General features: G+C 44.8%; 1 protein-coding gene across 1 annotated transcript in view; it reads left to right on the top strand.

The window, feature by feature from the left end:
• FRAS1 (Fraser extracellular matrix complex subunit 1) overlaps window positions 1–27,211 on the top strand; it is a 653,238-nt gene that overhangs the window by 276,285 nt on the left and 349,742 nt on the right. Inside the window, exons 10-11 of the mRNA XM_077275534.1 lie at window positions 12,525–12,614; window positions 15,032–15,070. Coding sequence (XP_077131649.1) covers window positions 12,525–12,614; window positions 15,032–15,070 — 129 coding nt within the window. The remainder of the gene's footprint in view (window positions 1–12,524; window positions 12,615–15,031; window positions 15,071–27,211) is intronic.

Genomic DNA, 27,211 nt, shown 5'->3' with positions numbered 1-27,211 from the left:
GTATGCATGGCCTCCTCATCCCTATCCTGGTATGCATGGCCCCCTCATCCCTATCCTGGTCTGCATGGCCCCCTCATCCCTATCCTGGTATGCATGGCCCCCTCATTCCTATCCTGGTATGCATGGCCCCCTCATTCCTACCCTGGTAGGCATGGCCTCCTCTTCCCTATCCTGATATGCATGGCTCCGTCCTCATCCCTATCCTGGTATGCATGGCCCCCTCATCCCTATCCTGGTATGTATGGCTCCCTCATCCCTATACTGGTATGCATGGCCCCCTCATCCCTATCCTGGTATGCATGGCCCCCTCATCCCTATCCTGGTATGCATGGCCCCCTCATCCCTATCCTGGTATGCATGGCCCCCTCATCCCTATCCTGGTATGCATGGCCCCCTCATTCCTATCCTGGTATGCATAGCCCCCTCATCCCTATCCTGGTATGCATGGCCCCCTCATTCCTATACTGGTATGCATAGCCCCCTCATCCCTATCCTGGTATGCATGGCCCCCTCATTCCTATACTGGTATGCATGGCCCCTTCATTCCTATCCTGATATGCATGGCCCCTTCATCCTTATCCTGGTATGCATGGCCCCCTCATTCCTATCCTGGTATGCATGGCCCCCTCATCCTTATCCTGGTATGCATGGCCCCCTCATACCTATCCTGGTATGCATGGCCCCCTCATTCCTATCCTGGTATGCATGGCCCCCTCATTCCTATCCTGGTATGCATGGCCCCCTCATCCCTATCCTGGTATGCATGGCCCCCTCATTCCTACCCTGGTAGGCATGGCCTCCTCATCCCTATCCTGATATGCATGGCTCCGTCCTCATCCCTATCCTGGAATGCATGGCCTCCTCATCCCCATCCTGGTATACATGGTCCCCATTCCTATCCTGTTTGCGTTGCCCCCTGAGATGCCCCATACAGACACTTGCCCCGTTTGCTGTTGTTGCGATAAAAAAAAAAAAATCATACCTCTCTGTCGCTCAGGCCCCTGACACTTTCAATATTCACCTGCTCCTCGTTCCAGCTGCCGCTCCATCTTCAGCACTGACGTTCGGGCAGAGGGCGCGCACTAAATACGTCACTGCGCCCTCTGACCTCAGTGTCACTGCTGAAGACAGAGCGGCGGCTGGAACGAGGAGCAGGTGAATATCGCGCTGCGCTCCCCTCCCCGTTATACTCACCTGCTCCAGGCGCGGTGCAGTCCCTGCTTCCCCAGCGCCGGCAGCTTCTTCCTGTACTGAGCTGTCACCGTTACCGCTCATTACAGTAATGAATATGCGGCTCCACCCCTATGGGAAGTGGAGCCGCATATTCATTACTGTAATGAGCGGTACCATGTGACCGCTCAGTACAGGACGAGGAGCCTCCTTGGACCGCCGCATCATCAGGCGGCCCGCTGGCGCCCCCCTGTCAGCTGCTCCCGGGGCACATGCCCCGGCTGCCCCCCCTGGATACACCACTGCATGGCCCCCTCATTCCTATACTGGTATGCATGGCCCCCTCATTCCTATCCTGGTATGCATGGCCCCCTCATCCCTATCCTGGTATGCATGGTCCCCTCATTCCTATCCTGGTATGCATGGCCCCCTCATCCCTATCCTGGTATGCATGGCCCCCTCATTCCTATCCTGGTATGCATGGCCCCCTCATCCCTATCTTGGTATGCATGGCCCCCTCATCCCTATCCTGGTATGCATGGCCCCCTCATTCCTATCCTGGTATGCATTCCTATACTAGTATGCATGACCCCCTCATTCCTATCCTGGTATGCATGGCCCCCTCATCCCTATCCTGGTATGCATGGCCCCCTCATCCCTATCCTGGTATGCATGGCCCCCTCATTCCTATCCTGGTATGCATGGCCCCCTCATTCCTACCCTGGTAGGCATGGCCTCCTCATCCCTATCCTGATATGCATGGCTCCGTCCTCATCCCTATCCTGGTATGCATGGCCCTCTCATTCCTATCCTGGTATGCATGGCCCCCTCATCCCTATCCTGGTATGTATGGCTCCCTCATCCCTATACTGGTATGCATGGCCCCCTCATTCCTATCCTGGTATGCATGGCCCCCTCATCCCTATCCTGGTATGCATGGTCCCCTCATTCCTATCCTGGTATGCATGGCCCCCTCATCCCTATCCTGGTATGCATGGCCCCCTCATTCCTATCCTGGTATGCATGGCCCCCTCATCCCTATCTTGGTATGCATGGCCCCCTCATCCCTATCCTGGTATGCATGGCCCCCTCATTCCTATCCTGGTATGCATTCCTATACTAGTATGCATGACCCCCTCATTCCTATCCTGGTATGCATGGCCCCCTCATCCCTATCCTGGTATGCATGGCCCCCTCATCCCTATCCTGGTATGCATGGCCCCCTCATTCCTATCCTGGTATGCATGGCCCCCTCATTCCTACCCTGGTAGGCATGGCCTCCTCATCCCTATCCTGATATGCATGGCTCCGTCCTCATCCCTATCCTGGTATGCATGGCCCTCTCATTCCTATCCTGGTATGCATGGCCCCCTCATCCCTATCCTGGTATGTATGGCTCCCTCATCCCTATACTGGTATGCATGGCCCCCTCATCCCTATCCTGGTATGCATGGCCCCCTCATCCCTATCCTGGTATGCATGGCCCCCTCATCCCTATCCTGGTATGCATGGCCCCCTCATCCCTATCCTGGTATGCATGGCCCCCTCATTCCTATCCTGGTATGCATGGCCCCCTCATCCCTATCCTGGTATGCATGGCCCCCTCATTCCTATCCTGGTATGCATGGCCCCCTCATCCCTATCTTGGTATGCATGGCCCCCTCATCCCTATCCTGGTATGCATGGCCCCCTCATTCCTATACTGGTATGCATGGCCCCTTCATTCCTATCCTGATATGCATGGCCCCCTCATCCTTATCCTGGTATGCATGGCCCCCTCATTCCTATCCTGGTATGCATGGCCCCCTCATTCCTATCCTGGTATGCATGGCCCCCTCATTCCTATCCTGGTATGCATGGCCCCCTCATTCCTATCCTGGTATGCATGGCCCCCTCATCCCTATCCTGGTATGCATGGCCCCCTCATTCCTACCCTGGTAGGCATGGCCTCCTCATCCCTATCCTGTTATGCATGGCTCCGTCCTCATCCCTATCCTGGAATGCATGGCCTCCTCATCCCCATCCTGGTATACATGGTCCCCATTCCTATCCTGTTTGCGTTGCCCCCTCGTCCCTTTTCCAGTATGCATGGCCTCCTCATCCTTATCCTGGTATGCGTGAACCGCCTCATCCCTATCCTGGTAGGCATGGTCCCCCTCATCCCTATCCTGGTAGGTATAGTCCCCCTCATCCCTATCCTGGTATGCGGGGCCTCCATCTCTGTCCTGGTATGCATGACCCCATCCCTAGCCTGGTATGCATGGCCCCATCCTTATCCTGGTATGCATGGCTGTTGTGAATTTGGATTCTGGGCTCCCCCGGTGGCTACTGGTGGAATTGAACTTGTGACATCATCTTCCCTGTTCACCTGTTCTGATTAGATCTGGGTGTCGCTATATAACCTGGCTTCTCTGTTAGATGCTTGCCGGTCAACAATGTTATCAGAAGCCTCTCTGTGCTTGTTCCTGCTCCCAGACATCTACTAGATAAGTTGGACATTCGTCCATGTTTTGTTTTTGTATTTTGGTTCCAGTTCACAGCTGCAGTTTCGTTACTGTGTCTGGAAAGCTCTTGTTGATCAGGAATTGCCACTCTGGTATTATGAGTTAATGCCAGAGTCCTAAAGTAATTTCTGGATGTGTTTTGTTAGGGTTTTCTACTGACCATGAAAGTATGCTTTCTGTCTTCTGCTATCTAGAAAGCGGACCTCAAATTTGCTAAAACTATTTTCCTGCTGCGTTTGTTGTTTCATCTCATATCACCGCCAATATATGTGGGGGGCTTCTGTCTCCTTTTGGGCATTTCTCTAGAGGTGAGTCAGGTCTTATATTTCCCTCTGCTAGCATTATTTAGTTCTCCGGCCGGCGCTGGGCATATAGGGATAAAAAGTAGGACATGCTACCTGGCTACTTCTAGATGATGCGGTAGGTTTAGTTCATGGTCAGTACAGTTACATCTTCCAAGAGCTTGTTCCTATAGAGGCTTATGCTAGTTCTCTGGCCATGGAGATCATGACAGTTTGACCGGCCCACTAAAGGGTTAAAATCCTTGGCTGAGAAAGGAGAGAAATAAGAAGTCTGCTGAGAGTTTTTTTTTTTTTTTTTTCCTCTGTGCTCTTAATTGGATCACTTGCCAGTCTGTCTATGCTGCAGTCTTTCTTTTTTTTCTCTCTCCTTATAATCTTTGAATGGCTTTGTGTTCACCTGTTAATAATGGATCTTCAGAGTGTAACTGCAGGTTTGAATAATCTCACCACGAAAGTACAAAATTTGCAAGATTTTATTATTCATGCTCCGGTATCTGAGCCGAGAATTCCTTTGCCGGAATTCTTCTCAGGGAATAGATCTAGCTTTCAGAATTTTAGAAATAATTGTAAGCTATTTTTGTCCCTGAAATCTCGTTCTGCTGGAGACTCTGCACAGCAGGTTGGGATTGTGATTTCCTTGCTCCGCGGCGACCCTCAAGACTGGGCTTTTGCATTGGCACCAGGGGATCCTGCGTTGCGCAATGTGGATGCGTTTTTTCTGGCCTTGGGGTTGCTTTATGACGAACCTCATTTGGAACTTCAGGCAGAAAAAACTTTGATGTCCCTATCTCAGGGGCAAGATGAAGCTGAAATTTACTGCCAAAGATTCCGTAAATGGTCTGTGCTTACTCAGTGGAATGAGTGTGCCTTGGCGGCTACTTTCAGAGAGGGTCTCTCTGATGCCATTAAGGATGTTATGGTGGGGTTCCCTGTGCCTGCGGGTCTGAATGAGTCCATGACAATGGCCATTCAGATCGATAGGCGTCTGCGGGAGCGCAAACCTGTGCACCATCTGGCGGTGTCCACTGAGAAGACGCCAGAAAGCATGCAGTGTGATAGAATTCTGTCCAGAAGCGAGCGGCAGAATTTTAGACGGAAAAATGGGTTGTGTTTCTATTGTGGGGATTCTACTCATGTTATATCAGCGTGCTCTAAGCGTACTAAAAAGCTTGATAAATCCGTTTCCATTGGCACTTTACAGTCTAAATTTATTTTGTCTGTGACCCTGATTTGCTCTTTGTCATCTATTACTACTGACGCCTATATCGACTCTGGCGCCGCTTTGAGTCTTATGGATTGGTCCTTTGCCAATCGTTGTGGGTATGATTTAGAGCCTTTGGAAACTCTTATTCCTCTGAAGGGGATTGACTCCACCCCATTGGCTAATAATAAACCACAATACTGGACACAAGTGACTATGTGTATTAATCCGGATCACCAGGAGACTATTCGTTTTCTAGTGCTGTATAATCTACATGAGGATTTGGTGCTGGGATTGCCATGGCTGCAGTCTCACAACCCAGTCCTTGACTGGAGAGCTATGTCTGTGTTGAGCTGGGGATGTAAGGGGACTCATGGGGACGTACCTTTGGTGTCCATTTCATCATCTATTCCCTCTGAAATCCCTGAGTTCCTGTCTGATTATCGTGACGTCTTTGAAGAACCCAAGCTGGGTTCACTACCTCCGCACCGTGAGTGCGATTGTGCTATAGATTTAATTCCGGGTAGTAAATACCCAAAGGGTCGTTTATTTAATCTGTCTGTGCCTGAACATACTGCTATGCGAGAATATATAAAGGAGTCCTTGGAAAAGGGACATATTCGTCCATCGTCATCTCCCTTAGGAGCCGGTTTTTTCTTTGTGTCAAAAAAAGACGGCTCTTTGAGACCATGTATTGATTATCGGCTTTTGAATAAAATCACGGTTAAATATCAATACCCATTGCCGTTGCTGACTGATTTGTTTGCTCGCATAAAGGGGGCCAAGTGGTTCTCTAAGATTGATCTCCGTGGGGCGTATAATTTGGTGCGGATCAGGCAGGGGGATGAGTGGAAAACCGCATTTAATACGCCCGAGGGCCACTTTGAGTATTTGGTGATGCCTTTTGGTCTTTCTAATGCCCCTTCAGTCTTCCAGTCCTTTATGCATGATATTTTCCGCGATTTTTTGGATAAATTTATGATAGTGTATCTGGATGATATTCTGATTTTTTCGGATGACTGGGACTCTCATGTCCGGCAAGTTAAGAGGGTTTTTCAGGTTTTGCGGTCTAATTCTCTGTGTGTCAAGGGTTCTAAGTGCGTTTTTGGGGTTCAGAGAATTTCCTTTTTGGGATATATTTTTTCTCCCTCTTCCATTGAGATGGATCCTGTCAAGGTTCAAGCTATTTGTGATTGGACGCAGCCCTCTTCTCTTAAAAGTCTTCAGAAATTTTTGGGCTTTGCCAACTTTTATCGTCGATTTATTTCTGGTTTTTCGGATGTCGTTAAGCCATTGACCGATTTGACTAGACAGGGTGCTGATGTTGCTAATTGGTCCCCTGATGCTGTGGAGGCCTTTCAGGAGCTTAAGCGCCGTTTTTCTTCTGCCCCTGTGTTGCGTCAGCCTGATGTGACTCTTCCTTTTCAGGTTGAGGTCGACGCTTCTGAGATCGGAGCTGGGGCAGTGTTGTCGCAGAAAAGTTCTGACTGCGCCGTGATGAGGCCTTGTGCCTTCTTTTCCCGTAAATTTTCGCCCGCTGAGCGGAATTATGATGTTGGGAATCGGGAGCTTTTGGCCATGAAGTGGGCGTTTGAGGAGTGGCGCCATTGGCTCGAGGGGGCCAGACATCAGGTGGTGGTATTGACTGACCACAAAAATTTGATTTATCTTGAGACCGCCAGGCGCCTGAATCCTAGACAGGCGCGCTGGTCATTATTTTTTTCTCGGTTTAATTTTGTGGTATCGTACCTACCAGGTTCTAAGAATGTTAAGGCGGATGCCCTTTCTAGGAGTTTTGAGCCTGATTCACCTGGCAACTCTGACCCCACAGGTATTCTTAAGGAGGGAGTTATCTTGTCAGCTGTTTCTCCAGACCTGCGGCGGGCCTTGCAGGAGTTTCAGGCGGATAGACCGGATCGTTGTCCGCCTGATAGGCTGTTTGTTCCTGATGATTGGACCAGTAAAGTCATCTCTGAGGTGCATTCTTCTGCGTTGGCAGGTCATCCTGGAATTTTTGGTACCAGGGATTTGGTGGCAAGATCCTTCTGGTGGCCTTCCCTGTCACGAGATGTGCGAGGCTTTGTGCAGTCTTGTGACGTTTGTGCTCGGGCCAAGCCTTGTTGTTCTCGGGCTAGTGGATTATTGTTGCCCTTGCCTATTCCTAAGAGGCCTTGGACACACATCTCGATGGATTTTATTTCAGATCTGCCTGTTTCTCAGAAGATGTCTGTCATCTGGGTGGTGTGTGACCGTTTTTCTAAGATGGTTCATTTGGTTCCCCTGCCCAAATTGCCTTCTTCTTCCGAGTTGGTGCCCCTGTTTTTTCAAAATGTTGTTCGTTTGCATGGTATTCCTGAGAATATCGTTTCTGACAGAGGAACCCAATTTGTGTCTAGATTTTGGCGGACATTTTGTGCTAGGATGGGCATAGATTTGTCTTTTTCGTCTGCTTTTCACCCTCAGACTAATGGCCAGACCGAGCGGACTAATCAGACCCTGGAGACATATCTGAGGTGTTTTGTGTCTGCTGACCAGGATGATTGGGTTGCTTTTTTGCCATTGGCGGAGTTCGCCCTCAATAATCGGGCCAGCTCTGCCACCTTGGTTTCCCCGTTTTTCTGTAATTCGGGGTTCCATCCTCGATTTTCCTCCGGTCAGATGGAATCCTCGGATTGTCCTGGAGTGGATGCGGTGGTGGAGAGATTGCATCATATCTGGGGGCAGGTGATGGACAATTTAAAGTTGTCACAGGAGAAGACTCAGCTTTTTGCCAACCGTCACCGTCGTGTTGGTCCTCGGCTTTGTGTTGGAGATTTGGTGTGGTTGTCTTCTCGTTTTGTCCCTATGAGGGTCTCATCTCCTAAGTTTAAGCCTCGGTTCATCGGTCCGTATAAAATATTGGAGATTCTTAATCCTGTTTCCTTCCGTTTGGACCTCCCTGCATCCTTTTCTATTCATAACGTTTTTCATCGGTCGTTATTGCGCAGGTATGAGGCACCGGTTGTGCCTTCCGTTGAGCCTCCTGCTCCGGTGTTGGTTGAGGGTGAGTTGGAGTACGTTGTGGAAAAAATCCTAGACTCCCGTGTTTCCAGACGGAGACTCCAGTATCTGGTCAAGTGGAAGGGATACGGCCAGGAGGATAATTCTTGGGTCACTGCATCTGATGTTCATGCCTCTGATCTGTTCGTGCCTTTCATAGGGCCCATCCTGATCGCCCTGGTGGTTCTGGTGAGGGTTCGGTGCCCCCTCCTTGAGGGGGGGGTACTGTTGTGAATTTGGATTCTGGGCTCCCCCGGTGGCTACTGGTGGAATTGAACTTGTGACATCATCTTCCCTGTTCACCTGTTCTGATTAGATCTGGGTGTCGCTATATAACCTGGCTTCTCTGTTAGATGCTTGCCGGTCAACAATGTTATCAGAAGCCTCTCTGTGCTTGTTCCTGCTCCCAGACATCTACTAGATAAGTTGGACATTCGTCCATGTTTTGTTTTTGTATTTTGGTTCCAGTTCACAGCTGCAGTTTCGTTACTGTGTCTGGAAAGCTCTTGTTGATCAGGAATTGCCACTCTGGTATTATGAGTTAATGCCAGAGTCCTAAAGTAATTTCTGGATGTGTTTTGTTAGGGTTTTCTACTGACCATGAAAGTATGCTTTCTGTCTTCTGCTATCTAGAAAGCGGACCTCAAATTTGCTAAAACTATTTTCCTGCTGCGTTTGTTGTTTCATCTCATATCACCGCCAATATATGTGGGGGGCTTCTGTCTCCTTTTGGGCATTTCTCTAGAGGTGAGTCAGGTCTTATATTTCCCTCTGCTAGCATTATTTAGTTCTCCGGCCGGCGCTGGGCATATAGGGATAAAAAGTAGGACATGCTACCTGGCTACTTCTAGATGATGCGGTAGGTTTAGTTCATGGTCAGTACAGTTACATCTTCCAAGAGCTTGTTCCTATAGAGGCTTATGCTAGTTCTCTGGCCATGGAGATCATGACACATGGCCCCCCCATCAGAAAAACATAAAAAAAAAATATCTCTAGACATGAACTTGTAACGTTGAGATTATTTATATTTTTGACCAGTTTTGGTTTTCAAGTCCTCAGACAGTTCTTTTCTTCTCTTTCTATTCTCTATGCTTAGTGTGGCACACACATAGACAAACAATGCAAAGATTGAGTCAATTTCTCCCTTTTTTTTATCTGGTCTCAGGTGTGATTTTCACATTGCACGCACCTGTTACTTGTTACAGGTGAGTTTGAATGAGCATCACATGCTTGAAACAAAGTTGTTTATCCCAATTTTGAAAAGGTTCCAACAATTTTGTCCTTCTCATTTTTGGGGTATTGTGTGAAATGATGTCTCTAATTTGCCTTTCCTTCTCTGTTTTTTTGTGTGTTGTTCCAATACACATAAAGGAAATAAACATATGTATAAAAATAGTGTAATTGCAGTAAATTTCTGGGATAAATAGTTTATTTACTGGAACATTTTCAAGGGTGCCAGCACTTTCGGCCATAACTGTAAGACAGGTGTGAACACACTATTAGTCCAGCTTGTGCAGCCGCACAGGGGCCAAGAGGCAAGGGAGCAACTTCTACCTCCAAAACAAGTGGCTTTTGTCAGAGATACATTATTGGACTGCAAATGCCCAAATACCGTTCTTGCACAATGGCCACTTTCTGTTTGTGTCCGCCAATGATAAATGATATGTATATGATAAGAGACTAAAAGTTGTTACAGATGGCTGGATAAAGAAGGTAGCTACTGTATAAGGTTTATTTTTACTTCCAATATAATGGGTACTACCAGGAACCGAGTAATGCATACACTTAGAGCTGTAAATTCTCGGTGTCTGGCTTGTAAGCTACATTTTGCATAATAAAGTCCTTCCTGGAAAACCTTTTATAATGGCATGAATGTTTATGTAGTAAATGGGAGTGAGAAACATATGCAGAGTTATTTTCTCATATATTGTGTATAGTCAACTGCCAGGGTAATGGGAAGATGTGAGTATTTATGGTTGCAGATTTTTTTTCCTCATCCTCCTACAAACATTCTTTAGGTGGAAAATAATGAAGGCATCTCGCATTCAAAGTCCGTCTTGCTGTCTTCCATTATCTAATTCTACATCCCACTCCTATGCCACTGAGAGAATTAATTGTAGCCTGCACATTACCATCTACTGTGTCTGTTCAGTGTCCTCCTTCATAAAACGTTTAATCTCTTTAATCTTTTTTTTACTAATCTATTTTCATTCCTTTTATAAAGCCTCATGAGTTGATGCTTACACGTTTGCATGACATATAGTCTATACTATATGTAAAAGTTTCTTAGATAATTCGCCATTAGGCAGCAAACCTCTTACATAGGGTGGATGCCACTTGCCATCAATCCAGTCTACTCATCTGACCATAACATTGGCATTTCAATCACCTACAGTAGCAGTAAACAACATACGTAGTACTTTTTCATTTATATATCATCAATTCATAGAACCTCTGGTCTGTACTTGGCCAAACTTCCAAGAAGGAAGAATTATGCTACTACACTAATTAGAACTACTATGTACATATTACTCTTCCAATCTTGAATTTGAAAACTTGGATGTCACTGGTGTGCCCGTTGCAGTGCCAGTGCTTTGGGCATAATGGTGGTCACTAACTGAAACACAATATTTAAAAGCACAAATCCCAAGAACCTCACAGATATAGCTTGTGCATCTCTCATCCTTGCGTAACCTCTTGAGAGAGGTTCTCACCGCTTCTATACTATCACTGTAGGCTCACATATTCAATTAATGCCAGCCTACAATTATGGCCAAAAGTTTTGAGACTGACAAATTTCGGTGTTCATAAAGCTCGGTTGCTTTAGTATTTTTAGATCTTTTAGTCAGATGTTTCTATGGTTACTGGAGTACATATATAAGCATTTCTTAAGTTTTTACTTTTTATTGTTGACAAACACATCAAGTTTATGTAAAGACTCAACAAACCTTTAACTCAACAGTGTTCACCCATATTTTCCAAGACTTTTTCAGTTCGCCCTGACAGCTGGATATCATCTTCTCAGCAAGTCTTGACTGGTGGCAACCCATTTTTGCTTAATTAGTGTTTTTGTTATCCATCCACTTTTTTTAAAAGATTGACCACATGTTCTCAATGGGATGTGATCGCAGAGTTTTCTGGTCATGGGCCCAACATTTCAATACATTAGTGTCAAGCAAATATGAAGGTATATCTGAAGTAGTGGTCTCCAGTACCATTCAACATAGGTCCCATGACCAAACCACTTCCTGCCACGATGTTTCTCCACGGAGGATCTCACATAACTTTATGCACTTTGGCAGGAAATACCAATTGGATTTAGATGAACTAACAAAAAAATAAAGTTTCAGCTAATTTTTGGAGAGAATATTACTTGCATACTTTTGTGTAAAAGAGGCTGTAATGTGTTCTGTGCTTCTATTGTAGGATCTCTAGACAGTCTCACATATGTATAAGGCTACGTTCACATTTGCGGTCAGCGCCGCAGCGTCGGGCGCCGCAGCGGCGCCGCATGCGTCATGCGCCCCTATACTTAACATGGGGGCGCATGGACATGCGTTGTGCTGCGTTTTGCGCCGCATGGCCGCAAGCGTTGGACGCAAGAAACGCTTTAAGTTGCATTTTTTTTGCGTCCAACTTGCGGGCAAAAACGACGCATGCGGCGCAAAACGCAGCGTTTTAGCGTGCGTTTTGCCGCGTTTTTGTTTGCGTTGTGCGCTGCGGCGCCGACGCTGCGGCGCACAACGCAAATGTGAACGTAGCCTAAGCATCATTCAGCTGTCGCATGGCTTCACCCACATAATATTCCTTGTTTTTTCACTGAAGAGTATCACTAGGTCAGGTTTAGGCAATAAGAAATACGGTAATAACAATGGTTTTAAAAGTTGAACTGTGAGTGGGATTCTAATTCTCTTGGGTGACCGACTTTCTGAGCAATATGTTACATACCAGTTTTCTGACATCCTGAAATAAACGTTATTTTCTACAAATATGGGAGTGCATTCTTGTATCTAGGAGTTTGCGAAGTGTTTTTTTCTCAGTGGGATGTGTGCTCATTATCACACTAGCAGTTTGTATTAACCTTTGGTGTAGATATCGGCTTAAATGCAGAGAACAGGCTTTCCAGTAATGTGCTGAGTTGGCTTTTCTTTATGGAGAGCCTCAAAACGCTACTCCTTAAGATAAATAAAATCAGATCTAAATTCCACAATTGAGTTTCTGTTTACTAAAAAAAAAAATGCAACATGACCTCAGCAAAAAAAAAAAGCTTCACACTGCAGCAATCTGCCTTTTTTTTTTTTTTATCAGGGTGAAGAATTGGTACATTTTGAGGGGAAGTGTTGTGCGGAATGTGTGCTAAGCACCAGCTACTGTCTCCATAAAGAAGATGGCAAAGAGGTAAGATGGAAATTACATTTTCACTTAAATCTACAAATAAGAATGTACGGTATATTTTTTTGCATGAATCCATCCTATCAATTTTATAATAAACAGTGACCCTTCTCTAAAATGACAGGTGGACATTACCCTCTAACATCCCAGACTGTATGATGCAGGGGCACGGATTCTCTGGTCATGTAACACCCTGCTTCTCCCTAACCTGCGAATACCCAGCTGGTGCAAAATGACACCAACTTTAGGCAGGTGGCTGTCTGGACAGTCACTGGTTTTGGGACCACTTCTCCACTCCTTGCAGCATTTATTTTCACATTTTGTTGCAATCACATTTCTTTCTGCCAATCACTGGACTTGTGTTGATTATCACAATCTTTGTAGGCAATTTGTAAACTGATTAGATTTACCAGAGCTCCTCATAGCATGGATAGGACTTCATAAGTTATATTTCAGACATCCATGTGAAAAGTAAAAAGTAGGACAAAATATAAAATGAAAAAAAAAAAAAAAAAGGCACCGAGTTAGAGACATAATAATTAGTGATATGCGAGCATGCTCGTATGACTTGTTATCTGAGCATGCTCGGGTGTTATCCCAGTATCTTGGGCCTGCTCGAATAATATGTTCGAGTCCCTGTGGCTGCATGTTTTGACGCTATTAGACAGCTGCAACACTTGTGGGGATTCCATAAGAAACCGGCAATCTCCGCATGTGTTGCGGGCACTCGAACATGATATTCAAACATGCTGAAATTCTCATATACTCCGATAACACCCAAGCATGCTCAGATAACACATCATTGGAGCACCTTCACGCATCACTCATAATAATAAAATTGTATATCTTTAATCTAGCCCAAAAAAATTTAGAAAAAAAAATCTTGCAGCTAGGAAACCAAACCCATCTTTCCAAATTATGATAATTTGGGCATATAAACTGAATTTTATCACAACATCTACATTAACATTAGGCTTACTTATTATTGCACTATGTGGGTTAAATGGGTTGACTATCTAATGGACATTTAACAGCATTTGATCTAGCAGTAATTTGGGTTGTTATTAGTGATGAGCGAGTGTACTCGTTGCTCGGGTTTTCCCAAGCATGCTCGGGTGATCTCCGAGTATTTATGACTGCTCGGAGATTTAGTTTTCATCACGGCAGCTGAATGATTTACATCTACTAGCCAGGCTGAGTACATGTGGGGATTCCCTAGCAACCAGGCAACCCCCACATGTACTGACAAAGGCAGAGAATTGTGATGAGTGAATGTGCTCGGATAAGGGATTGCCTGTTTCTTGAGCAATCCCTGCATGTGTTGCAGCTCTTGAGTCATGCGGGGACTCGAACATATTATTTGAGAATGCCAACACTCGGTTAGCACCCGAGCATGGTTGGATAACATCTTATCCGAGCACGTTCGCTCATCACTAGTAGAGAAAAGTCTAGTAGGCAGTCCATCCATGGAGCAGCTCATCATCAGTGCCATCTGATTACCCACCTTCACCTCTCTCCATGTGACCTAAATAGTATGATCTGCTTGGATTGCTAAGTGAGGGACAAAATGACATCCGGCATAGTTTGACACATTTAATCACATTCACTTGACCTCCTCAGAAAGTGGCTAATGAAGATGGTGTAGTAATTTAAAGGGAATCTGTCACCAGGTTTTTGTTATTTAATCAGACATAATGTACGTGCTGAGACCCTGATTCCAGCAATGTGTCAGGCTGTGTGCTGTAGTTTTAATACCACCAATGTTATATCAGCAGGAGATTATCACTACAGGACTAGGTCTCACATGACCAGCAGTCAGGCTAATCTGTATAAGCCCGCCCCCACTGATTGGCAGCTGGCTGACAATTATCAGTGTACACAGGAAGCTGCCAGGCAGGGTTATGTGCAAAACAGGAATTCTATAAAAACAACACCAAACAGCCTTGGAGTAGGCTCTACATTATTCTATTCTCAGATTCCATAGTAAACACCTGCAGATTCCATTTAATTGTCATGTGTTGTACAGCCAATCACAAGCATGAATGCCAACCCCGTACATTGATTAATAAATTCTAGCCCATTTATGTCACCTAACCTGCATAGAAGAGGGCAGTGAAGCCTAACAACATGCCAGACTGGTTGGGCTCAGCTTGATTTTTCTTTCATGAAATAGAAGTTAGACACTACATTTCTTCCGCTTGGCATCCCGGCAGATTATAACTTTGGGTACAGCTCCTGAGAAATGATTTCTGTATAAACATTAGCGGAGCAGCTAAATCCTGCCAGCAAGCACTCACTGCCGGGCTTTGTAACCCTGGAGAAGGAGCGCTAGATAACACAGGAATGCGCTTTGTTGGAATGCTTGTGATACACCTGATAACTTTGCTGACTGAACACATAGAGGTATTTCTGTTTGTTTGCAGGATTCTCATTCAGATTTAAGTGGAGTCAAACATTTAATGGTGAGTGCAGAAACTACTTATACTTTTATCTTTCACTCAAGCATTTCTCAAAGAAGAAATCAATACAAAAGCAAGTGAGGCTAGAGTTTCCTCTCTAGTTACTTAAAGGGGTTGTCCACTACTAGGAACTAAATGCTTGGCCCTGATAAAATAATAAAGCCTATACTCACCTCTGGTGCCGGCGCCATTCCCGCGGTGTCATAACTCAAGGTCCCAGGGCTCTCATTTTGTGTTGTGACATGCGACCCCGGTGCCCAGTCAGCGCTGGCATCACTGTCCCCGCCTATGTACGGATTGAACATGAACATTAAGTCCAGGCTGCAGCTGATCTCTGACTTCATCTTCATGTTCAATCCGCACGTAGGCGGGGACAGTGACGACAGCGCTGATTGGGCGCCGGTGTCACATGTCACAACACCACACAAGAGCCCTGGGGAGAGCAAGTACCGACACCACAAGAGCGGTGCTGGCACGGGAGATGAGTATAGGCCAAACAATAGTAGACCACCCCTTTTAAGTTTATTAGGAACAACAAAGGGGTTGTCCACTGCTTTTTATTTTAAAAATGGGCCCAGCATGAGCTAAGAAAGAGAAAAAAATCATAAAATCATCTTTATTCTTTATCAGACCACACTGCTTGCTTTTTAAATAAAATCTGTTCATTTGGTAACACATTTAATGTAATATAATGCTGACTACTTATGAAGTCCTAAAGTGTCCTTTGTAAAATATACCCTGGGGGAGATTTTAGAAACTCCCTTTGGAAACAGAAAACAGCAAACCTTATTACTCCTATATAGCCGGGCTCACATTAAGAGCTTAGAGCAGCTGTTTCAGGGCACTTTGTGCTATTGGTTAGGTTATAAAACAAATCCTACAACAAGAGATGCTAACACCATTGTTACATAGATGGAAATGTTTCTGGTGTTTTTCACAACTAGAGATTTCTGAGATAAGGTGGAAGTCATGTAGACATTTTGTCTACTCTCTCTGTAATCGCAATGCTGAAAAGAAAACTTTGCAGTAAAATGGCTGATAAGTGTCAGGCTCACTAGAGGAAATTATTTTTGCCTGCATGCCTCAGTCTATTTAATCCATATGTATAAAGCAGTTTTAAAATCTTCTTGGTAATTTGTAAAACAAACTCATAAATAATATACCCTAGTGTCAATTGATTGTCTCATAAGCCACCCATACACATTAGACTTACATGGACTGAAACCGCCTATATCAATGGGCTTGGCTGCCAGTTTAATGAGTATGGGGGCCCCTAATAGATGATAGGGGTAGTAATGGATACGGCATGTCCAATTTCAGGCTGCCAGTCCTTTTGTTCTCTAGAGATAAGCCCCCGCCAAAGATGTTGGGCAGTAGCTCTCTCGCAGAGAACTCAGGAGTGCTCAGCAGAGTGAGGGCATGCCAGTTTGAGCACTTCTATGAATGGAAGAGTTTAGGGAGATGTCTGCCTGCCGAGCCATTGTTCATCCAGCAGCTATCAAATGTGTATGGAAAGCTTTAAGTCCGCTCCAGATGGAGTTGTCTTCTACTGGACCCTTAAGTTATACTAGAGGATCCCCTGATGGGTCAGCTTGAATCTTATTACTGTATAATTAAAATTACATTGCATTGCAGTACTTCCATTAAACTTTTTATGCCCTAAACCTATGTAAATGTTTATTTAGTGTTGTGTAGTCCAGTAATATACTCATTGGTTGCTGTCCTCCCTGGTGCTGTTTTGATCCTCTTCTCACTCAAGGGACTGCAATTCTGACTGTCCGGACTACACTGGGATGTATGCTCTATAGAATTACATTGCAAATTATTATACTGCTCACACATAGCATTGTGTGATTTGATGAGTCGAGATTACAGCCATGTGAGTAAGAAGAGAATCAGAACACCGATTAAAACTGGGGAAGACTGTGATCGTTGAGTATATTAACCCCTTATCGACGGCGATACGCCTTTTAACTGCGGCAGTTAAGGGTACTTATTCGTCAGAGCTGCTTTTTAATGGCGCCGAGAAATAAGGGAATAGTGCCCCCCAGCATCGGAAGATCTATGGGGTCTCACGTGATTCCTGTTTTCACCGAATAACATTGATCACAAAGAAAAAAGTCTGATTTTAAATTCATTTCTCTCTTCTCTGATATGGTATAATAGAGAAGAGAGAATTGGGGTCCACCGAAACCCTCCGATACCTCCACCATCCCCTGGGCCCTCCTGCTCCGTCCCCTGGACCTCCGCATCATCTTCTTGAAAAAAAACCCAGATCTGCCTGCTTGTACCTGGCAACAGTAGGGAGTTTTTCCTATTAGTTCCTTTTGATCACTCTGATGGGCCCTATCACAGTGATCAAAAGAAAAAAATCCCCCTTTGTTACCCCCTTAGTTAGATAAAAATTATAAATTATAAAATAAATATTCTTCGCTGGTAGGGTTGGGGTTGTGTTAGGGTTGGGGTTGTGTTAGTGGTAGGGTTGTGTTAGGGGTTGGGGTTGTTTTGGAGTTAGAGTTGGGGTAGGAGTTAGACATTTTTTTTTTTTCGAAAGTAAGAAAAAATGATGGTTAGTGTTGTGTTCAAATGCTCACTCCTCGAATTTATGTCAAGTGCTCAGTTATGCACGGAGTATTGCGGATCCCCACATTTTTTTGGGGTGTCTAAAAGCCTCAAAACACGTGGTGCAGATGCTCGAGCTTGTCACTCGAGCACCCACGACATTCAGTGCATACCTGAGCACCCGACACAAACTGGAGTAGCGAGCACTTGCGCTCAACACTAATGATGACATATTCAATATGACAGCATATTGTTACTGAATTTTGTTTCATACCTGTGGGTTCAAAATGCTCACTATATCCCTGGATAAAATCCTTGAGGGGTGTGGTTTCCATAATGGTGTCACTTGTAGGGGTTTTTCAGTGTTTAGGCACATCAAGGGCTCTCCAAATGCGACATGGCGTCTGCTGTCGATTCCAGCCAATTTTTCATTCAAAAAAATCTAAGTGTGCTGCTTCCCTTCTGAGCCCTGCCGTTTGCCCAAACAGTAGATTTCCCGCTCAAATGGGGTATCTGCGTACTCAGGAGGAATTGCACAACAATTTTTGTGGTCCATTTTCTCTTGTTACTCTCGTGAAAATAAAAAGTTTCGGTTAAAAGTAATTTTTTGGTGAAAAAAGTTAAAGTTCATTGTTTCCTTCCACATTGCTTCAGTTCTCACGAAGGGTTAATAAACTTCTTGAATGTGGTTTTTAACAGCTTGAGTGGTGCTGTTTTTACAGTGGTGTCACTTTTGGGTATTTTCTGTCATATAGGCTCCTCAAAGTCACTTCAAATGTAATGTGGTCCAATAAAAAAAAAATGGGTTTTGTAAATTTTATTGGAAAAATGAGAAATCACTGGTCAATTTTTAACCTTTCTAACTTCCTAACAAAAAAAATTGTTTCCAAAACTGTGCTCATGTAAAGTAGACATGTAGGTAATGTTATTTATTAACTATATTGTATGACATAGCTCTGATTTAGGGGCACAAAAATGGAAAGTTTGAAAATTGATTAAATTTTCAAAATTTTTGCCAAATTTCCATTTTTTTCCCCCACAAATAAACGCAAGTGGTATCGATTAAATTTTACCACTACCATGAAGTATAATATGTCGCCAAAAAACAAAACATAAGGACATAAAAAGTTTCATGGGAGTGTTGCTTTAACTAAAGTCAATACTTTTTTTTAAGGTTTTAAAGATCTTTAGACACAAAGAGCACATTTGCAAATGTATTTTTGCCATGTCTGTATTTTTGCACATCTGTGTATGAATTGGGTGTATATCATAAAAATTAGACTTAGGGTACCGTCACACATTGAAATTTTCATCGCTGCGACGGCACGATCCGTGACGTCGCAGCGATCGTATGAATATCGCTCCAGCGTCGTAGACTGCGGTCACACGTTGCAATCACGGCGCTGGAGCGATGCCGAAGTCCCCGGGTAACCAGGGTAAACATCGGGTAACTAAGCGCAGGGCCGCGCTTAGTAACCCGATGTTTACCCTGGTTACCAGCGTAAACGTAAAAAAACAAACAGTACATACTCACCCGTCGGTGTCCTTCAGGTCCCTTGCCGTCTGCTTCCTGCTCTGAGTGCAGCCGTACAGTGAGAGCAGATCGCAGCACCGCTGTGATCTGCTCTCACTTTCCGGACGGCACTCAGAGCAGGAAGCAGACGGCAAGGGACCTGAAGGACACCGACGGGTGAGCATGTACGGTTTGTTTTTTTACGTTTACGCTTGTAACCAGGGTAAACATCGGGTTACTAAGCGCGGCCCTGCGCTTAGTTACCCGATGTTTACCCTGGTTACAAGCGAAGACATCGCTGGATCGCTGTCACACACAACGATCCAGCGATGTCAGCGGGTGATCAAGCGACGAAAGAAAGTTCCATACGATCTGCTACGACGTACGATTCTCAGCAGGATCCCTGATCGCTGCTGCGTGTCAGACACTGCGATATCGTAACGATATCGCTAGAACGTCACGAATCGTAACGTCGTAGCGATGGAAATTTCAATGTGTGACGGTACCCTTAGGCCGAGATCACACATACGCGAGACACGGCTGAGTCTCGCAGGTGAAAACCCAGCTCTGGCGCCGGCACTCCGGAGCAGAGCGTGCAGCCGCACAGCAATACATGGAGCTGCACGCTCCGCTCTGGAGTGCCAGCGCTAGAGCTCGGTTTTCACCTGCGAGACTCGGCCGTATCTCGCGTATGTGTGATCCCGGCCTTAAAGTGATTTTTCTGGTTTGCAAAAAAAGAAAAAATGGTCCGAGCTTCATCAGTGTTTTGGATCAGATTTTCATCAACTTTGATTCATGACAGTAATGAAAAACAGACATGTCTCTTTGATTTTTTCGGGTACACATGGTCTATCGAAAAACCCGGACAAGACAACATCTCCATAGATTATAATGAGTATGTATTCTTTCTGTGAAAGAGGCAAATAAAATACGTACATGAAAAACATACGTCTCAATGAGGTCTTGCAATAAAGGACACATTTGCAATGCATGATGTATGACAGATATGACTAAACACTCGGAAAATAATTCTTAGGCCTCTTTCACACTTCCGTCTTTCAGCTCCCGTCGAAATCCGTTGATTTTTGAAAAAAGAGGATCCTGCAAATTTTTCTGCAGGATCGTGTATTTTCCCATAGACTTTTATTAGCGACGGATCGTGACGGATGGCCTCTCTCTCTCGAATTTTAGACATTCAAATTCATGTAGCGCATAATTCGACGCATCCGTCTGGAAACTGGATGTGTTGCATCCGTTTTCCACTATTTTTAAGACATCCGTCAATACGTCGCATCGATGCATTCTGACGGCCGCCTGCCGACGGAAGTGTGAAAGAAGCCTTAGAATAAGTTATATGTAGGACGCACTTGTTTGGCTCGTAACTGAAGTGTATCATGATAAAGTGTAGCATTTGTATGATATCAGTGTAGAAACTCCCTAATTTAAACCAGGGCTAATCTGACCCACAGCTATTTGAAGATGCTAATCTCATATAAAATGACATCTTAATGTTTAGTACATATAGTACTTATTAAACATGTATGCACATAATTATTTTCCAGACTTTTACTCAATAACGTTGACTCAACCAGATTTTAGAAATGACCTCTACTTTTTCTATAAACCATATTTCATTGTGATAGCACACTATACAACCTTGCCATTATGCAGTATTTCAGAATATGTATGAGGTTGGAAAAGAGAACATTTCTTCATGTGCTGGATAAGATTTATATTTTAGGAACCCAAAGGCACAGATTATCTGTTTCTTTAAAGGAATTTTACACATGGCGATGATTGAACAAATGTTCAGACCTGTGCAGTATTCACAGGACAAAACGGTCTCTTGTCATTGGTTATATTTTGGTATGCCGGTATAAAAATTGTCAGTGGTCATCAGCAAAATATTACAATTTGAGAGTCCTCAGTGGTTGATACCTTTTAATGGTTAGCTGAAAAAATGGTAACAAATTGCAAGATTTCGAAACTACTTGAGTCTCTTTATCAGGCACAGAATAACACAAAATCTGAAGAGTCACATATTTATACACAACATGACATAAGAATAATGCAATAGATAAGACAAGTGACATGAAGCAGAACTCTTAATATGGGAAGGGGAGAAACAGATGTGGCTGTAAATATTGGAGCAGTTCATAAACAAAGAGTGTGAAGTTTTATTGTCCTGGGATTGAGGTCGGTTCCAGGGTTATGATGCCCCCAAATGGTCTGAGGAGTACATTCCTTAGTTGATATAGAAAGACATAAATCCATGCCACACATTCATTCCAGCTCTGAGTGTTTCAAAGGTTGTCATAAGTTTGTACTCCCAGACTCTTCTTTCTCTGGGATGTGAAGTTACCTTTCAACACCATTAGTTTAATGATGATGTGATCAGGGCTACAAAAGTGTTTGGCCACAGGTAGATCTATCCTTTTTTCCTTTTATTGTGTGGCAATGAGGATTCATCCTTGTTCTAAGGTTTTGTCCTTATTTTTTTTACATACAGACTCCCAGATGGACATTTGGTACATATAATTAAGTACACTACATTAGATGTGATGCAGCTGTAATGGATCTTGCAGTCCTTTTTTTTTACATTTTTTTTTGCTTGCAGGGAAAGGTTCCTGTAACTGTTGGAGAGGACAGCGAGCTTCTGTCAATGATTCTTTCTAGATTTGGGGGCTACTTAAAACACAGAAGTGTAGGGTCAGGAAATATATATTTTAATTGAGCATCTTTTAGTAATAAAGGTTGTAGTTTCCGTGCAGGTCCCCTTAGCACCTCCAGATTTGGATTGTAAGTGACTACTATCAACCATTGAGGACTCTCAAATTTTAATATTTAGCTGCTGACCAATGATCATTTTTATACCTGCATACCAAAATATAATCAACGACAAGTGACCATTTTGTCCTTTAAATACTGAGCAGATTTGAGTGTTTGTTCAATCATCGCCATATGTAAAACTCCTTTAAAGTGACAGATAATCTGTGCTTGTGGGTTCCTGATATATATAAATCTTATACAGCACATGAGGAAATGTTTCTCTTCCAACCTCATGCATATATTCTGAAATCTACTGGCTAACACGGAACAAATATATATTTGTTTAAACCAGAGATGTGCTGCTGATAATAATGTGAAATGTATGACAGAATAGGGATACGGTTGCACAAATTATTTTTTTTGGACAAAGCCCCTTTCTGATCATCATATCCAATTGAATGACAATTGACTTCCTACAGTCATGGCCAAAGTATTCACACCCCTGCAATTCTGTCAGATAATACTCAGTTTCTTCCTGAAAATGATTGCAAACACAAATTCTTTGGTATTATAATCTTCATTTAATTTGTCTTAAATGAAAAACCACAAAAGAGAATGAAGCAAAAAGCAAAACATTGATCATTTCACACAAAACTCCAAAAATGGGCCAGACAAAAGTATTGGCACCCTCAGCCTAATAGTTGGTTGCACAACCTTTAGCCAAAATAACTGCGACCAACCGCTTCCGGTAACCATCAATGAGTTTCTTACAATGCTCTGCTGGAATTTTAGACCATTCTTCTTTGGCAAAACTGCTCCAGGTCCCTGATATTTGAAGGGTGCCTTCTCCAAACTGCCATTTTTAGATCTCTCCACAGGTGTTCTATGGGATTCAGGTCTGGACTCATTGCTGGCCACCTTAGAAGTCTCCAGTACTTTCTCTCAAACCATTTTCAAGTGCTTTTTGAAGTGTGTTTTGGGTCATTGTCCTGCTGGAAGACCCATGACCTCTGAGGGAGACCCAGCTTTCTTACACTGGGCCCTACATTATGCTGCAAAATTTGTTGGTAGTCTTCAGACTTCAAAATGCCATGCACACGGTCAAGCAGTCCAGTGCCAGAGGCAGCAAAGCAACCCCAAAACATCAGGGAACCTCCGCCATGTTTGACTGTAGGGACCGTGTTCTTTTCTTTGAATGCCTCTTTTTTTCTCCTGTAAACTCTATGTTGATGCCTTTGCCCAAAAAGCTCTACTTTTGTCTCATCTGACCAGAGAACATTCTTCCAAAATGTTTTAGGCTTTTTCAGGTAAGTTTTGGCAAACTCCAGCCTGGCTTTTTTATGTCTCGGGGTAAGAAGTGGGGTCTTCCTGGGTCTCCTACCATACAGTCCCTTTTCATTCAGACGCCGACGGATAGTACGGGTTGACACTGTTGTACCCTCGGACTGCAGGGCAGCTTGAACTTGTTTGGATGTTAGTCGAGGTTCTTTATCCAACATCCGCACAATCTTGCATTGAAATCTCTTGTCAATTTTTCTTTTCCGTCCACATCTAGGGAGGTTAGCCACAGTGCCATGGGCTTTCAACTTCTTGATGACACTGCGCACGGTAGACACAGGAACATTCAGGTCTTTGGAGATGGACTTTTAGCCTTGAGATTGCTCATGCTTCCTCACAATTTGGTTTCTCAAGTCCTCAGACAGTTCTTTGGTCTTCTTTCTTTTCTCTATGCTCAATGTGGTACACACAAGGACACAGGACAGAGGTTGAGTCAACTTTAATCTATGTCAACTGGCTGCAAGTGTGATTTATTTATTGCCAACGCCTGTTAGGTGCCACAGGTAAGTTACAGGTGCTGTTAATTACACAAATTAACCCCTTCCCGACCCATGACGCCTATGCGGCGTCATGGAATGATCGCATCCCTGCAGATCGGGTGAAAGGGTTAATTCCTATTTTACCCAATCTGCAGGGAGAGGGGGAGTTGTACTTCAGCCTAGGGGGGGTGGCTTTGCACCCACGTGGCTACGATCGCTCTGATTGGCTGTTGAAAGTGCAACAGCCAATCAGAGCAATTTGCAATATTTCACCTATGAAAATGGTGAAATATTGCAATCCAGCCATGGCCGATGCTGCAATAGCATCTGCCATGGCTGGAAATCATGTACTGGCCCCCCCCCACCGCCCCCGATCTCCTCCCCAGTCCTCCGTTCTGTCAGGTACCCCCCTCCGTCCCCCTGTCCGCTCCCCCGTGCTCCTGTCCGCTCCCCCGTGCTCCTGTCCGCTCCCCCCGTCCTCCGATCCCCCCCCTGTGCTCCGATCCACCCCCCCACCACCCCCTCATACTTACCGATCCTCCCGAAGTCGGTCCGTCTTCTCCCTGGGCGCCGCCATCTTCCAAGATGGCGGGCGCATGCTCAGTACGCCCGCCGAATCTGCAGGCTGGCAGATTCGTTACAGGTACATTTTGATCGCTGTGGTAGGTTCTACCACAGCGATCAAAATAAAGGGGGGGGGTTATTTATTATTTTTTTATCACCCCCATAGGTAGGGACAATAATAAAATAAAGAAAATATTTTTTTTTCTTTTTCCACTAGGGTTAGGGTTAGAACTAGGGGTAGGGTTAGGGTTACGGGTAGGGTTAGGGTTAGGGGTAGGGTTATGGCATGTGCACACAGAGCGGATCGGCCGCGGATCCGCAGCGGATCGGCAGCGGATCGGCAGCGGATCGGCAGCGGATCGGCCGCGGATCGGCAGCGGATCGGCAGCGGATTGGCCGCGGATCCGCAGCGGATCGGCAGCGGATCCGCAGCAGATTGGCCGCGGATCTGCAGCGGATTGGCAGCGGATTGGCCGCGGATCCGCAGCGGATTGGCCGCTGCGAATTCGAAGCAGTTTTCCATCAGGTTTACAGTACCATGTACACCTAAGGAAAACCAAATCTGCTGTGCCCATGGTGCGGAAAATTCCGTGCAGAAACGCTGCATTGTATTTTCCGCAGCATGTCAATTCTTTGTGCGGATTCCGCAGCGTTTTACACCTGTTCCTCAATAGGAATCCGCAGGTGAAATCCGCACAAAACAACACTGGAAATCTGCTGTAAATCCGCAGGCAAAACGCAGTGCCTTTTACCTGCAGATTTTTCAAAAATTGTGCGGAAAAATCTCACACGAATCCGCAACGTGGGCACATACCCTTAGGGTTAGGGTTGGAATTAGGGCTAGGGTTGGAAATAGGGTTAAGAATAGGCTTGTGGTTAGGGTTACGGATAGGGTTAGGGGTGTGTTGGGGTTACAGTTGTGGTTAGGGTTGGGATTAGGGTTACGGTTGGGATTAGGGTTAGGATTAGGGTTGGAATTAGGGTTACGGTTGTGTTGCGGTTAGGGTTGTGGTTAGGGGTGTGTTGGGGTTAGGGTTGTGATTAGGGTTATGGCTACAGTTGGGATTAGGATTAGGGGTGTGTTGGGGTTAGTGTTGAAGTTAGAATTGAGGGGTTTCCACTGTTTAGGCACATCAGGGGTCTCCAAACGCAACATGGCGCCACCATTGATTCCAGCCAATCTTGCGTTCAAAAAGTCAAATGGTGCTCCCGCCCTTCCAAGCCCCGACGTGCGCCCAAACAGTGGTTTACCCCCACATTTGGGGTACCAGCGTACTCAGGACAAACTGGGCAACAACTGTTGGGGTCCAATTTCTCCTGTTACCCTTGCAAAAATAAAAAATTACTTGCTAAAACATAATTTTTGAGGAAAGAACAATTATTTTTTATTTTCACGGCTCAGCGTTATAAACTTCTGTGAAGCACTTGGGGGTTGAAAGTGCTCACCACACATCTAGATAAGTTCCTTCGGGGGTCTAGTTTCCAAAATGGGGTCACTTGTGGGGTGTTTCTACTGTTTAGGCACATCAGGGGCTCTGCAAATGCAATGTGACGCCCGCAGACCATTCCATCAAAGTCTGCATTTCAAATGTCACTACTTCCCTTCCGAGCCTTGACGTGTGCCCAAACAGTGGTTTACCCCCACATATGGGGTATCAGCGTACTCACAACAAACTGGGCAACAAATATTGGGGTCCAAATTCTCCTGTTACCCTTGTGAAAATAAAAAATTGCTTGCTAAAACATCTTTTTTGAGGAAAGAAAAATGATTTTTTATTTTCACGGCTCTGCGTTGTAAACTTCTGTGAAGCACTTGGGGGTTGAACGTGCTCACCACACATCTAGATAAGTTCCTTGGGGGGTCTAGTTTCCAAAATAGGGTCACTTGTGGGGGGTTTCTACTGTTTAGGCATATCAGGGGCTCTGCAAACGTAACATGATGCCCGCAGACCATTCCATCAAAGTCTGCATTCCAAAACGTCACTACTTCCCTTCCGAGCCCCGGCATGTACCCAAACAGTGGTTTACCCCCACATATGGGGTATCAGCGTACTCAGGAGAAACTGGACAACATCTTTTGGGGTCCAATTTCTCCTGTTACTCTTGCAAAAATAAAAAATTCTGGGCTAAAAAAATATTTTTGAGGAAAGGAAACACATTTATTATTTTCACGGCTCTGCGTTATAAACTTCTGTGAAGCACTTGGGGGTTCAAAGTGCTCACCACACATCTAGATAAGTTCCCTTGGGGGTCTAGTTTCCAAAATGGAGTCACTTGTGGGGAGTTCCTACTGTTTAGGCACATCAGGGGCTCTGCAAACGCAACCTGATGCCCGCAGAGCATTCCATCAAAGTCTGCATTTCAAAACGTCACTACTTCCCTTCCGAACCCCGACGTGTGCCAAAACAGTGGTTTACCCCCACATATGGGGTATCAGCGTACTCAGGACAAACTGTACAACAACATTTGTGGTCCAATTTCTCCTATTACCCTTGGGAAAATAAAAAATTCTGGGCTAAAAATCATTTTTGAGGAAAGAAAAATTATTTTTTTATTTTCACGGCTCTGCGTTATAAACTTCTGTGAAGCACCTGGGGGCTATAAGTGCTCACTATGCATCTAGATAAGTTCCTTGGGGGGTCTAGTTTCCAAAATGGGGTCACTTGTAGGGGAGCTTCAATGTTTAGGCACACAGGGGCTCTCCAAACGCGACATGGTGTCCGCTAACGATTGGAGCTAATTTTCCATTCAAAAAGTCAAATGGCACGCCTCCCCTTCCGAGCCTTGCCGTGCACCCAAACAGTGGTTTACCCCCACATATGAGGTATCGGCATACTCAAGAGAAATTGCCCAACAAATTTTAGGATCCATTTTATCCTGTTGCCCATGTGAAAATGAAAGAATTGAGGCTAAAAGAAA

This window comes from Ranitomeya variabilis, chromosome 1 (genome assembly GCF_051348905.1).
Source record: "Ranitomeya variabilis isolate aRanVar5 chromosome 1, aRanVar5.hap1, whole genome shotgun sequence".
NCBI classification, from domain to species: domain Eukaryota; kingdom Metazoa; phylum Chordata; class Amphibia; order Anura; family Dendrobatidae; genus Ranitomeya; species Ranitomeya variabilis.
The sequence above is the reverse complement of the archived record's forward strand: the minus strand, read 5'-3'. Positions and strand labels throughout refer to the sequence as shown.